Source organism: Crinia signifera, chromosome 6 (genome assembly GCF_055691185.1).
Source record: "Crinia signifera chromosome 6, ASM5569118v1, whole genome shotgun sequence".
Taxonomy (NCBI): domain Eukaryota; kingdom Metazoa; phylum Chordata; class Amphibia; order Anura; family Myobatrachidae; genus Crinia; species Crinia signifera.
Window position 1 is genome coordinate 225,882,142 of NC_139222.1, and position 13,899 is coordinate 225,896,040.

The 13,899-nt window shown below is 43.1% G+C and overlaps 1 protein-coding gene across 3 annotated transcripts in view; it reads right to left on the reverse strand.

The window, feature by feature from the left end:
* The window catches only part of PCGF5 (polycomb group ring finger 5), an 86,202-nt gene that overhangs the window by 12,584 nt on the left and 59,719 nt on the right, over positions 1-13,899 (reverse strand). For all 3 annotated transcript variants that reach the window (XM_083149025.1, XM_083149022.1, XM_083149024.1), the window contains exons 6-7: positions 4,384-4,529; positions 1,121-1,219 (exon numbers count right to left, since the gene is read on the reverse strand). In XM_083149025.1, the coding sequence (XP_083005151.1) occupies positions 1,121-1,219; positions 4,384-4,529 (245 nt within the window). The remainder of the gene's footprint in view (positions 1-1,120; positions 1,220-4,383; positions 4,530-13,899) is intronic.

The window sequence follows — 13,899 nt, forward strand, 5'->3', positions numbered from 1 at the left end:
TGGGATAATTTAAGTGAGCTGGTTTATAGCACAAGTTAGAGCTCCCATATGCAGCACTTACTGTAGTCGCAGACTCGCTGATTTTTATGCGTATACAATCTGAGATGAGTGAGAGAGGAGATGTTGTTGCCTGTGCTTCCATGCCACTGCAACTGCACTTTCCTCCTCTAGCACACAATGGAATCAACCTCCAAGTGTGACCCCAGAAATGTGAATAGTCATGTAAACAAAGTTTGCATGCTGTGTAAGGATTGTGGTAATGTGAAAGTGTTTGCATCATCTAACTTGAGATGCAGAATCATACTGTAAGCCCAGTTCTTACCAGGCCAGCTTACATTTTACTATAGAATACTGACAGGTCTCGGCTCACAAGTTTTCACACTAGACACCTGCTGGCAAAACTAAAGGCTGTGAAATAATCATACAGAGCAGCACAACTTCTGCTGAGACAAGAAGAAGTTTTGTTATATTATTTAATATAGAGATATGCACTATTTTTCTATTCATTTTTGTTTATAGAAGCAAAATCGAATAGAGATTGAATCGAAAGCACATCGAATGCTTTTATTAGCATCCGATGCAGATTTGATCCCAATGCGTGCTCCCGTGTGGTGGAAATTGAATAGAAATAAGTCTTGGCAGGCAAGATGATCTAGTGGAAATCTAATGTAGATGGTGCAAATCTAATGTGTTCACTACTGCATTCAATTTGATCCAGATTCGATTTCTATCTACTGCCTGAAGGATCAGGAACACTGTAAGATCGAATTGAAATCGAATAGCAAATTGAATAGTGCGAATAAAATGCATACCGAATAGTATATCGAATGAAAAAATAGTAAAAATCGAAAACAGGTTGAATAGGCCAAATCGAAAAGAAATCAACCTGTGCATATGTACTATGAGAAAAAACATATGTACTATGAGAAAAAACAAACAGCTATAAACATGGATGTAATAGTATGTAAAATATGCTGGCATAAACCGACCGGCAGGTACCTTGTAATACTGTAGTTGCAACTTTTATAGTGAACGTAAACTGTGCCTGCATTTTGTGATGCCACTCTGTGAAATTCAGCATCAGGCTCAATGACAACAATTCTTTGCTTGATAATCTTACCTCATATGTACTTGGTAGCTTCAATTTTAAACTTAAGAACTTTTTAATAGTCCCAACTGTTATTCGTGTAGAACAGCGGATGAATTTTTTCATCAACCCCTAGGAACAAAACACAGAACTTCAAATATTAAGTACTATAATTGTGACTTAGGGCGGTATTCAAACCTGGGTGCTAATTCCGACAGGAGAAATAGCGCCCAGCGCCTATTCAATACTACCATTTCTGACAGCACTGAAGGCGGATCTCGACAAAAACAGATGCGACTTTAAAACCAGTCCGATCTGTTTTGTCGGAAACAGGCATGGATTGTCGAATTCAGAGCCGTTTCCCAACAATCCACGGGCGTTTTCGCCACTTGACAGGCGGAACATTGAATTTGTGTCGAGCTGGGTGAAAAGGGGCCAGGATTCCAACTGCCGGAACGGTCCGACAGTCGGAATCCAAGACTGAATACCCCCTTAAACAGGAAACATAAGACCAGTGGTAGCCAACTCCAGTCCTCGAGAGCTACCAACAGTTCACATTTTATAAATCACCTAGGTGGGGCACAGGTGTATTCATTACTCACTGACACATTATAAATGATCCACAGGTGAAGCGAATTACTTCACTTGTGATTCTGTGAGGAGACCTGGAAAACGTTAACTGTTGGCAGCTCTCGAGGACTGGAGTTGGCTACCCCTGCATTAGACCAATCTTCAGGAATCTATCATGGTATTTAAGGAACAAACCAGATGTTTTCCACAAAACTTCTGCATATTCTAATCCCCTCACTCAACTGGTTTTACTCTGCTGGATGTACCATTACAACTTGCAGGCCCTATTGTTTCTCGTGTTTAAAATCTGGTTATCTGTTGCAGTTATGTCTAACTGGCTAAACTATGCTGAGGGATAGGACTGTGTAAAATTTGATAAAAGGCTTCTTCATCATTAACATCATTTTCACAACAAGCATACATTTAGTAAAATAATTAAATAAAATATGACTTTTCTGAAGAGGTCACTATACCAGCAGGTACAACATTTATTGTTTTACTGATGTCAGTTTTTTACTTATAACAGGAAATGCAGCTACACCACTAATCTGCAAATAAGCACTATAGACTGAAGGCAATAAAGTGGCACGCTGTTACTTGCACACAGAAAACGTCGCTCCGACAAACCTTGATGTCTAGTCTATGAATGATGTAATAAAACTGTACCGAACTTTACTGTTAAACAGAACGTTGATAATGATTCCTGCTATTGTTTAGAGGTGGAGAGCGCTGCATACATCCAAAAAGGGGTATGGTTAAAATGTGCACATTTTTAACCAGCACTCCTACAAATCAGGCCATGGTGTCAATGTTTTGGGGCTTGTAACCCTGTAAATGGGAGCTGTGCCATGGACACTTTGAGAAGGCCACAGTATATGCATCAGCATAGAGATCTGTAAAGAAGTCACACCTTCTAATTGACGACCAGTATAGCCAAGCATGCTGGAGTGCTGAACCTTAGAACTGATCAATTACTCTCTGATCAAGATGGATTGACAGTAGAACTCAACAGGAGACAATATGAAGAGTTCCTTTTTTTAATTTTTATTATGTCCGATCGAGGGGAGGTCGATGGGGTTTAATGATGGAGGGGTTGATAAGGGTATTAACAATGGCTTAATAAGGATCTGTTAATAGTGATGCACAATAGGGGGGGGGGGGGGTTAATAGTGATCAATATGTATAGTTTGGGGCAGAGAAGGGAATGGGAGGGACATACTCAAAGCTTTCAAATATATCAAAGGTTCAGGTGAAATCTGAGGAAAAATGACTTCACAGAAAGGGTAATAGCTTTATCTCAGAGGTGGTAGTGGCTAAGACAGTTAAACAATTTAAACATTACAAAGAAATGAGGATCAAATACCGTTTGAGGTAACAATATGGTTAAAAGGGGCAAATGGTTCTCATCTGCCGTCAAGTTCTAGGTATCTATGATTGATACAGGGGTTAATATTTGAGTTCTTTATGTTGTAAGAAATTGGTGTTAATAGTGATTAAGGATTGGGTATTGGAATTTCTAATACATTTTGTGGCTGGGGGCTTGGGGGGTTACATTTTGTGATTAATGAAAAGGAGAAGATGGGGCTGTATGATAAGAGAAACAGGATGGTGATAAAGGGAACATGGTGATAGATGCATTGCCTGGAGGGGATAATACAGAAAAGCATTGAGAGTACAGGGGGTTATTCAGACCGGACCGCACGGCTGCAAATTTGCAGGCCGGGAGATAATCAAACAACTGTGCATGTTTACGTCTCATAGTACGCATACGCAAGGCCATCCTTCAATGAAATCCTGCTACATGTTTGACATGAAGCCGGCGTGTGCGGGTGGTAACCAGCTGTTTTCTTGGACAGTCAGGGAAAACGCAGGTGTGCCGGGGAGCTTGAAGGGAAGTCATGTGACGTCTGCTTCAGCCCTGAGCAGCCTGTTCCTATCGCACACAGCGAGTATATCCTGGGCTGCACACAGACTGCACACACTGAAAAAATCATTTGATTGTGAGTGGTTTGCGTATCCATTTGCTGGTAATCACCAATCGGCATAATTTTTGCAAGCCTTGCACAGCAATTGGAGGCTTGAACATGCCGGAATATTACTCTGGCTGAGTGGCGATTACCTGACCACAGGGCTCTGCAAATAAGCAGCCCAGCAATCAGGTCTGAATAACCCCCCACAGTCAGAATGCAAAGGAGGTGAGTGAATCTTTTTGAGGCATTAAAGCATAAGGAATGTACTGAAGAGGGGTCATGTACTGTAGGAGCGTGATGACATCTGAGGTGGGCAAAGAGATGGGTTATACATTAGGGGTGCTCTCTAAGGGGATGGAGGCTAATTGAATTATTCGCTATTTCTTACTGATATAATAACTAGTTATCGGGAAAATAATGGTACAACATAACAGTAATGTCAGTGCCGGCAACATTGGAACTGCCCCTTCAGGTGCCATCTAATTGCTACTGGGATGTGAAACACTTTAATTCCCCCTATAGAGGTGAAGAGCAGCACTGGCCTTTTATTATATAAGAAATTATAAAAATTTGCAAGACAGTTTCACAAATGATTTGGCTTGGGGTTGGGGATTATGGATGAAAAATATTTCAGAAGTAAATCAGCTAAGCTTGTTTATCATTTAATGTATTACTGGATAATAAAGTGCCTGTAAAATAACTACTGTTAAATAACTGTAAAGTGATCAATTCAGCTGTGTAAAAAAGCTAAATTACCTTAACTGCATTATCGCCTGACTGGCCATTATTGCGTAGACAGTCCAGGCAAATGGCGATCTGAGGGTCGCTTCTGTGGTAGTCTTTGTTGTCATCATCATTTTCTTCCTCGTCATCCTTAAATCTTTTATTACCTGGAAGCCCATCTGTAAAACCAAAACACATATGAAGCTCCAATGACAGCCATTTGTTTGTAAATTTCCCATGCTTCAATGCATGTACTAATGTCATGTACTGGTCTAGTGCTATACCCATTTACAGCTTCTCCTCTTTTGTTAGTGCTAATGTTAGGACATTGACCTGGGTTATAAGAAGAGTTAAACCCGGATCACCCTCTGTATAATGGGCGACCCAGGTATAAACTAACTACGGTAGACACAGGTCGGAGCCAAGTTGCAACCTGGCTTTGCGATTTGTAAGGGGTATCATTAGCCAGTATGAGTGCTTCTCTATTTTGTTCATACAGTGTGAGGCAACAATAGACTCCAAGAACCACTAATGATCTGAAGGCTACCATACACCAAGGTTTAAGATGGCTCTGTTGGCTGTGTAGGGACCTTCGTGAAGCTAATGAGTCTAGTTTTCCACCCAGTAATGAAAAGTAACGAAATTGAGCTTTGCCAAGAAATTGCAGGGAGAATGCCAAAAATGATCCCCAGATCAATGCGAAATTTCAGAAATCAACTACAACATGCACCATGAATGAATGCCATCATCTGGATGAGATCCGATTAAAAAAATAATTAAAAATAGGGGGTATTCAATCCCGAGTCACAGCTGTCGGTCTGTCCCTACAGCCGGGACCCTGGTCTGTTTTGCCTGACCTGACTATGTTATACATAGTGTATACTGATATGTTTAAGGACAGATTATGATTATTGTTTGTACCCCTGTATGTTTTTACCCAATAGATGTTTGTCCAACCTTATCTTAAACTTATTTATCGTGTCTGCCGACACCACATCTCCAGGAAGAGAGTTCCATAGTTTGGATGCCGTACTGTAAAAAAATGTTTTCTTCTAATAGTACGAAATCTTCTTTCCTCTAGTCTAAACTCATGACTCTGTGTCCTTGATTCCTTACTTACAGTAAAAAGGGCGTCTGACAGTTCCTTATATTGGCCCCTGATATATTTGTACTTGTACAGGTCTCCATACCCCTTTTTATGCATGCTAATATCCTATTGGCCTTATTTGTTGCTATATGACATTGGGCACTACACCCCAGTTTGTTATCTATTTGGACTCCTAGGTCCTTTTCAGTTTCTGATATACACAGTGCCTCCCCGCCTACGTTATAGCTAGCACATTGGTTGTGTTTCCCAAGATGCATAACCTTGCATTTATCCACATTGAACCTCATTTTCCACTTTTTTGCCCACTCGTCTAATTTAATAAGATCGCTCTGAAGCGTGGAGACATCTTCGGTTGATCTAATTACTCTGCTCAGTTTTATGTCATTAGCAAAGATGGAAACATTGCTGAGTATTCCCACCCCAAGGTTATTAATAAATATATTAAATAAAAAGGGGGCCAAGCACCCTGGTATCAACCTTTAACATTTGGGAGTTTTTGGTATCAACTTTTAACATTTGTGAGTTTTTTCATGCCTCACTATGTATCTGTAGAAATATGGAATTTATTATCATGTTTTGCCATTTATGGTACATTTTCTACTGATTTTACTAGTATTACTTTTCAAATAAGCCTGTTCCGGCATTATCCACTACTGCTGCATGCTCTGCACTTCCCATAATTACCAGCTGTCAGCTACATTCTTCTACTAATTAAATTAGTTCAATACTTCAGTGATCACTGACTTACAATCTCATACTATTTTGTGGAAAAACACCAGGAAGCATTAGTAGAATATTTTAATATAGCAAATTACAGATGTTGAGATCAGAGCTCATATCGCCTTAATAGCACCTCTGCCCCCATGAGGAAAAAAATAAAATAGGTTAACTGAGTAATTCAGGGTCCCTGCGAGCCTACTGCAGGGCAAGGCAAAACACAAACCGCAGGTTGTCCGGACCACCAGGTAACTGGTGGGCCAACAGATACTGTAGATGTTGCTCCTGTGCAGATACCTCTGCTGCTGACAAGAAATTAATTGCAGCTGTTGGTAGCCAAATACAGTTAAACCTGCAGATGTCATGGAGGGTAGAGTGTAAGCCCAGACATGGGCAAAAGAGACCAGACATTGTGAAGTGGAGATGAGATAAGGAAAGCAGACCTTGAGCCAGAGAGAAGAGTGCATGTAGGACAAAAGTTGTATAGGAGAGAGCAGTGGAGAATAATGATCAGTTCTGGCCAGTAGGATGGAGAAAATATTCAGGAAATCTGAAGGGAAGCAAATTTGCTAAGAGCAGTGATATGGAGAAGAGCTGGTAAGTGCCAAGTGACAGAGTACTTTTTCCCTGACATACCCGCAGTTTTTATATATGTGTGTGGACCATGCATTAATTAAAATTACACATTGAAAAACAACGCCCCCCCAACATTTTACTAAAGCGTAATAAAGTGAACAAGGAATGGGAGTTGTGGAATGACTACTGGAGATGGTCGATACACTTCAGGGATGCTCTATCTGTCTTTGATACAATCCTCCCCCCATCCAGGTTCTGTGACACCCTCCTATTCTCATACCAGTGATCTCCCTCCCTCACCTTACTCTAGAGTCCACCAGGTTAGCAGAATACCTCCACAAAAATTAACTATAGAACAGAAAGCTAGAACACAAGTGAAATGAGAGTTTGAGGCAGTCATGGTTAGGATGTTCACATTCTAAATATCGCTAATAAGTAACCTGATACACCCCCTAACAGAGAGAGCTTTGTCTCCAACTGTACACTAATGCAGTGTTTCCCAAACTGTGTGCAGTGGCACCCTGGGGTGCCTTGGGTTGATGGTCCAGGACCAATTCAAATTATTTATGGTCAATGCAACAGGCAAAAAAACTTAAGAAGCATATTTCATTTCTCACCCTATACTAAAAAAGGGTATTTTTGCAAGAACTTACCGTTCAAATTCCTTTCTCTGAATCTATCCTGTGACACAGCTCAACCATGGGATGTAGGAGGGTCCGCAGGAGCCAGGCACCTATGCTAAGTCTTTGAGAGAGGCAGGCTCCTCCCTTCTGCATCCCAGCATTCCTCAGTTCAACTTCCAGAGCACACTAAGATACATTACTCAGTACAATGCCTGAACATATTAATATGCACAATCAAATAATACCAAATAACATGACAAAACACATGAAGCGGTATAACTTACTGAGCGTAAGGGAGGGATCTCTGTGTCACCAGGATGGATTCAGAGATTGGGATTCGAACGGTAGGTTCTTACAAAAATCCCCTTTTCGCTTTCATCCATCTTGGTGACACAGCTCAACCATGGGACGTTCAAGAGCCGGTCCTTTGGGAGGGTACGCTCAGGTCCGCAGTTCTCATCACTGCTCACCCAAATGAAGCGTCCTCTGACACAAACTCATGGAACCTGTAGAATTTGGTGAAAGTGTGAACCGAGGACCAAGTGGCAGCCCATGACGCACAGCCCAAGAGGAAGCAACCAACCTGGTTGTATGAGCAATAATCCTGGAGGGAACTGGTCTGCCAACTTTAGTATAGGCAAAGGCAATAACCGACCTTAACCACCTAGCAATAGTCTGCTTAGAAGCTGGCCACCCTCTCTTATGTACGTCATACAGTACTAGTAACAAGTCAATTTTAAGAAACTCCTTTACTCTGTCCACATAAAACGTGCAGTGCGCGAACCACATCCAGTTTCTTCAGTTTGTCCCTATTTCTAATCTCCTCTGGAGGACAAAACACCAGGAGCACAATCTCCTGGTTCAAATGAAAATTTTACACTACTTTTGGCAAAAATTTTGGGACTGTTCGCAAAAGAGCCCTTTCTTCATGAAACACCAGAAAGGGAGACTTGCAAGACAAGGCCCCTAATTCAGATACACATCTAGCCGAAGCAATAGCCAATAGAAACGTCTGTTTCCAGGACAATGTGATTATACCAATAAAATAAAGTGAAAGGAAAGAAAAATTCTTGTCTTATTTGGTTGTTGTACCCCTGCTGTTGGAGAGATTAAAGTAAACGTTATACATTGGGTACCACTCATGATTTGGTGAGTTAGGTACGCTATCTACAGCAGCCTTAAAGCTAAATAAACCACTACAGGTGTGCCCCCCCTCCCTTTTTTTAGAAAGGTGATGGGAACAACACCATAGTGTTTATACCGAATACATACCCCTGCAATACTATACATTGGATTGTCTTTTCTCTTTACTCTTCGGTACTCATACAAATGCAATTCCCTGAGCACTGAATAAGAAAAAATACTGAAGATATTGATAGGAATCGTGATAGGAGACTTCACGACCGGCCAAAAAGAAACCGTGATAGCAGTCCCCGCCACGTGTTTTCTGTGAGTAATGGTATGCTCCCTATTGTAGTCCATCTTGATAAAAAGAAACCTTTATGAGATTCATCACACATACTGATTGTGAGTTTTGGGTACGCTCTACTTTCACTTTATGTGAATTCCTCTCAAAAGGGGTACCTTTTTAGACGTCCCTCTCCACCTTTTTGGTGAGCGAGGTACGCCATTCTTTGAAGAAGGAATCTACACATTGTTTTTTTTTTCACGTTTCATACCACGAGAACACGTTCTATGAAGATCAGCTTTAAGAACTTCTGAAGACGACAAACCATCTACCCCCAGGAGGATAAAAGAAACCGCTATAGGTTTGAAAATAAACATCATCAGAGTCAGTTGGAGTACGCCCACTATTATATGAAGTTCCAGAAAAACTCATTTTTCCACAATATGCATATAACGATCTAATCACATATTCATTTCACTTTTTTACTATACATGCACCGTTGAATATCTCACCTTGAAAAAGCATCACAACACGAAGCGTCTTTATTTGAAAGAAAGGACACAGTCAACAACCAATAAGACAAGAATTTTTCTTTCCTTTCACTTTATTTTATTGGTATAATCACATTTAGAGTGTCACTGTTTATTTATTAATTTAATGTGCCTCCTGAAGAGTCTCCAAAAAAACTTTTTTCTTTACAACTTGAAAGTATGTTCCATTGGAAAGGCCTCGAATGGAACCTTGCATACTGAAGGCTCTTGAAAGTTGCTACCATCTTGCCCAGTAGTTTCAGACGCTGCCATACTGAAGGACTGGGTGACTGAAGAATGGCCAACACTAACAGACAAATGTCTCTGGCCTTCGCCTCCGGGAGGAAAACACGATGTAGGTATGTGTCCAGAATTACTCCCAAAAACTGTAGTCTCTGGGTGGGACACAGATGGGACTTCGGTAGATTTAATATCCACCCAATTGAGTTGCAACCGATAGATGTTCTTGCAACTTCTCTGCTGACTCCGCCTTGAACTTGGTGGAGATTGTCCAAATACAGAATAATCACAATTCCGTTGAGTTGTAGAGCCGCTGCCATGACCGCCATCACCTTTGTGAACACCCTCGGTGCTGTAGCCAGCCCGAAAGGGAGGGCCTGAAACTGTAGATGTAGATCGCCTATTGCGAAACGCAGAAAAGACTGATGTTCTTTACAAATAGGCTTGTGTAGCTAGGCATCCTGAATGTCCACGGATGCTAGAAATTCTCCAGGTTCCATGCTCAGGAGCACCGGCCTTAGAGATTCCATCCTAAAATAATTTACCCACAGATTTAACGATTTCAGGTTTAAGATAGGCCTAAAAGATCCGTCTGGTTTGGGGACCAAGAAAATAATGGAGTAAAATCCCTTCTTTCTTTCCTCCCGAGGTACCAGAATCACCACACCCTTCTCAAGAAGAGACGTCGCGGCCCCCAACAGGGCTTTTCTCAAGCGAGCTTCCCTTGGTAAGGGTGTTGGAAGAAATCTCTTTGGAGGGACTCCCCTGAGATTGATCCTGTAGCCTTGGGAAATTACATTGTAAACCCAAGGATCCTGGGTGGAGAGAACCCAAGAGTTCCACTCTGTTCCCAGAACGAGGAGCCTCCATCCCGTCATGCGGAGGGCTTCTCCACCACCCTGGCAGCCGGTTTCTTTGCAAAGGCACCAAAACGGGACTTGGGAGCCTTTTCTTTGCTAAAGAGGGGAATCTTCCTCTACCGGACTGCCCTCTGTTGGAAGCACCCCCCCCCCCGAAAGGATGAACGAAAAGCTGCAAACCTAGAACCTCCATGCTTAGCAGCCGTTGTGGGAAGAAACGTGCTCTTTCCCCTGTGGCCTGTTTCATAAGGGATTCAAGTTCTGAGCCAAAAAGCAGTTCTCCCTCAAAAGTCAGTGCTTCTAGAGACTTCTTGGACTCGCTATCAGCTTCCCAAGCTTTAAGCCATAAAGTTCCCCTGGCTGTCACCGAAATGGGCGTCACTTTTGACGCCATTTTAACGTCCTCTTCTCCAGCCTAACAAATGTTTTCTAAAGCAAAGGCTTCTTCTCCAGCCTAACAAATGTTTGCTAAAGCAAAGGCTTCTGAATCAGACTGAAGCAGAGAACACAATGTATCTGCCCAAACCATTATGGCATTAGAGACCCAGGTTGATGCAATAATGGGCCTCAGGAAAAATCCAACTCCTTCAAATACTGCTTTCAGACAACCCCCTAACTTTTTATCCAGCACCCCCTTGCACAGGTAAAGCCGTAGTCTTAGACAACCTAGCAAACGGGGCATCCACAAGTTGAATCTTTTCCCACAATTTAACATGCTCCTCCGGTATGGGATACAAGTTTGTAAACCTTTTAGGCATAAAGAGCCTTTTATCAGGCCTTTTCCAGGCCTCCCTCAGCAGGTCTTTTTTATGCCCTCATCTGAAGGAAAAATAACCGTGTCTCCACGCTGTTTCTTAAACACACCTTACTGAGGTATCTTATCCACATCAGACAGATTTATGGCCTGTTTAACGGCCAGTATCAAATCTTCAACCTCTTCCCTCTGACCCAAAACATGTCTTCAGCACACTCCCCCTCTTCCTCAGAGTCTACATTAAGGAGAGGTGGTGTGGATAAAGGGTGCCTGGGAGAAACCTCAGGGGCCTTAGTAAACTGCTCCATAAAAGTATTCATCTTGTGGACACTCTGAGCAGTGTCCTGCATATCCTGTAACAAGGCAGGGTCCCTCTGAGAGGGGGGAATGAAGCCAACAGAAGGCTGTGAGGGTGAGAATGGCCTAGGAGATCTAACCAACTCATCCCTCTGTCTATTTAAAGCCTGTACCAAGGCAGAAATAGACCTTCCCAGGAGCAGCTGCCCACGCAGGTTCAGGCTGCTCAGACCTCTGGGCTTGAGCCCCACTAGGCACAGATTTGCATGCAGGGCACAAATCCCCATGGTCCATCTGTTCAGCAGTTAAATTAATCCCTCAAAATTTGCAGTTAATTAATATGGCAGATGCTCCCTCCCCAAGAACAGCAGCACTACACCTTTCTGTCATGATAAAACACGCACAGTGCAAATGTCAGGCGTTTGTACAAAGCAATACACCAGTGTACTTAGCTGTCTGCTTCTGTAATGGACCCTCAGCAGCCACCGGGGAAAGCGCTGCCTCAGAAGAAACTGTCACTCTCTCTGCAGATAGAAATCTCCCTTCCAGTTCCGCATAGTGTGGGAAAAAGGGCGCCAGGGCAGAGTGAAGGAAGAAACCAAGTCCCTGCTTTAGCGGGGAGGGAAGCTGATTTTGGCACCCTCCCCCTGCAAGCCGCACCTACCATTTATTTTGCCTTCCAGTGTCTCCCCTCAGATCAGGACCGCTTGGAAGTGCCCAGATGCACTGAGCTCACGGAACAGGCTTCAACACCAAAGGAGTTCAGCCTGTATACCCTTTCCAAGATGGTGGCCGCCATCGCGGGGGGTCCATCACCCATGACCCCCCCCCTAAGCAGGGAGCTGGCTTAGGACTCCCCCAGGGCCCAGGAGTCCTCTCAGTGAGAAGGTCAAAGTTCTGTGCTGAGAGACCAGACAGCGTCTCTCAGCACACAGAGAGCTGACAGGACGCGCTTCTGTCAGCCTTTGCTGCGCTGACAATGTGAAGAAACTTCCTCTGGAAGCCTCACACTGTATTTCTGCACTAACTAGGTGAAATATTAATAAAAAAACAAACCCCTAGCTACTCTAAAACATGGCTGCTTCAGCAGCCCCTCAGCATAGCACCCACTCCGGTGGGCACCTTAAATTAACTGGGGAATACTGGGATACAGAAGGGATGAGCCTGCCTCTCTCAAAGACTTAGCATAGGTGCCTGGATCCTGCGGACCCTCCTACATCCCATGGTTGAGCTGTGTCACCAGGATGGATGAAAGGGAAAATAACACATTAAGAGAATTTACTTAATTTAAAATGCATTTCTAAATTTGTCAAGAAGAAGCTTTTGACCTAGGGGTGCTGCAAATGTAAATTTTGATACTCTGGGGTGCCGGGATTCAAAAACTTTGGGAACCACTGCACTAACCTAAGGCCCGCAACCAGAGGCCAGCCCTTCTTGAGTCTCTGGGGAGAATCAAGTCGTTTTGTCTCTGCCCTCTCCTGATAGATCCATTAATTCCTGTATTCCATATTGGAAATTACATATGCCATCTAAAACCAATTATCCTGTTCCGCACTCTACATCTCTTCACTGGAAATTGTAGGTGCCCTGTACATTTAAATTGTTTCCAACTATCAATTAATGACAATGACATGACATTAATGTCATTTCATCCAGGATGTGGTACATAGTGTACATTCTGGACTTTTGCCTGCAATCATTGGGTTGTTGGTGATTGTGTTATAATTAATTGCATTATCGCTAGATAAATGTAAATTATAAGTCAGTTGACTATTTTTAATATGCATGTAAATATTAAAATTTGTTTTAGTGTTCATTTGCGCTCTCTTTCTATTTGTTATTTTAATTCTTGCATTAAGCCTGGAGTGGGCGCATGAACTATACACTCTCCCAAGTAGTCTCTGCTGTTAACAGAAGATTCTTTGAAGGGGTATATTAAATGTGCTTTGGCGAGCTGTGACGGCAAGCAGTGCCGATAGCTCACTGTCACAGCTCGCGGGTCAGAATTCAACTGCCCCCCTGCACTGGGCTTTTCCAGCGAGGTGGATACGGCGAGTGTGGCTGCCAAAATGCTCACCGAAAACAAGCCACCCTTGCCACAGAAACCCCGTTGCCGGCGGTATTGAATACCGCATAAAGGATGAAAGGGTTTAAAACAGGGGCGGAACTATCGCCGGTGCCACCGTCCGCCCGTCATCCCGCCGTTTACGTTTAGTAAAAATATGTAAGGGCATCAGCCGCAGGCTATTCTCTCCTCTCCCCCCCCCCCCCCTGCACCCTGAACCTCATAGCTGGCAGGTGACAGGTTTACTGTTCATGTGCGCCGCGGAGACGGAGAGTGACCGGAAGCAGCGCTTACATCTGATGCAGCAGCGCTGGGGACCGGCATCCTGTCCATGTTGCTGCAGTGGACCACCAGCCAGAGGTACTGGTAGC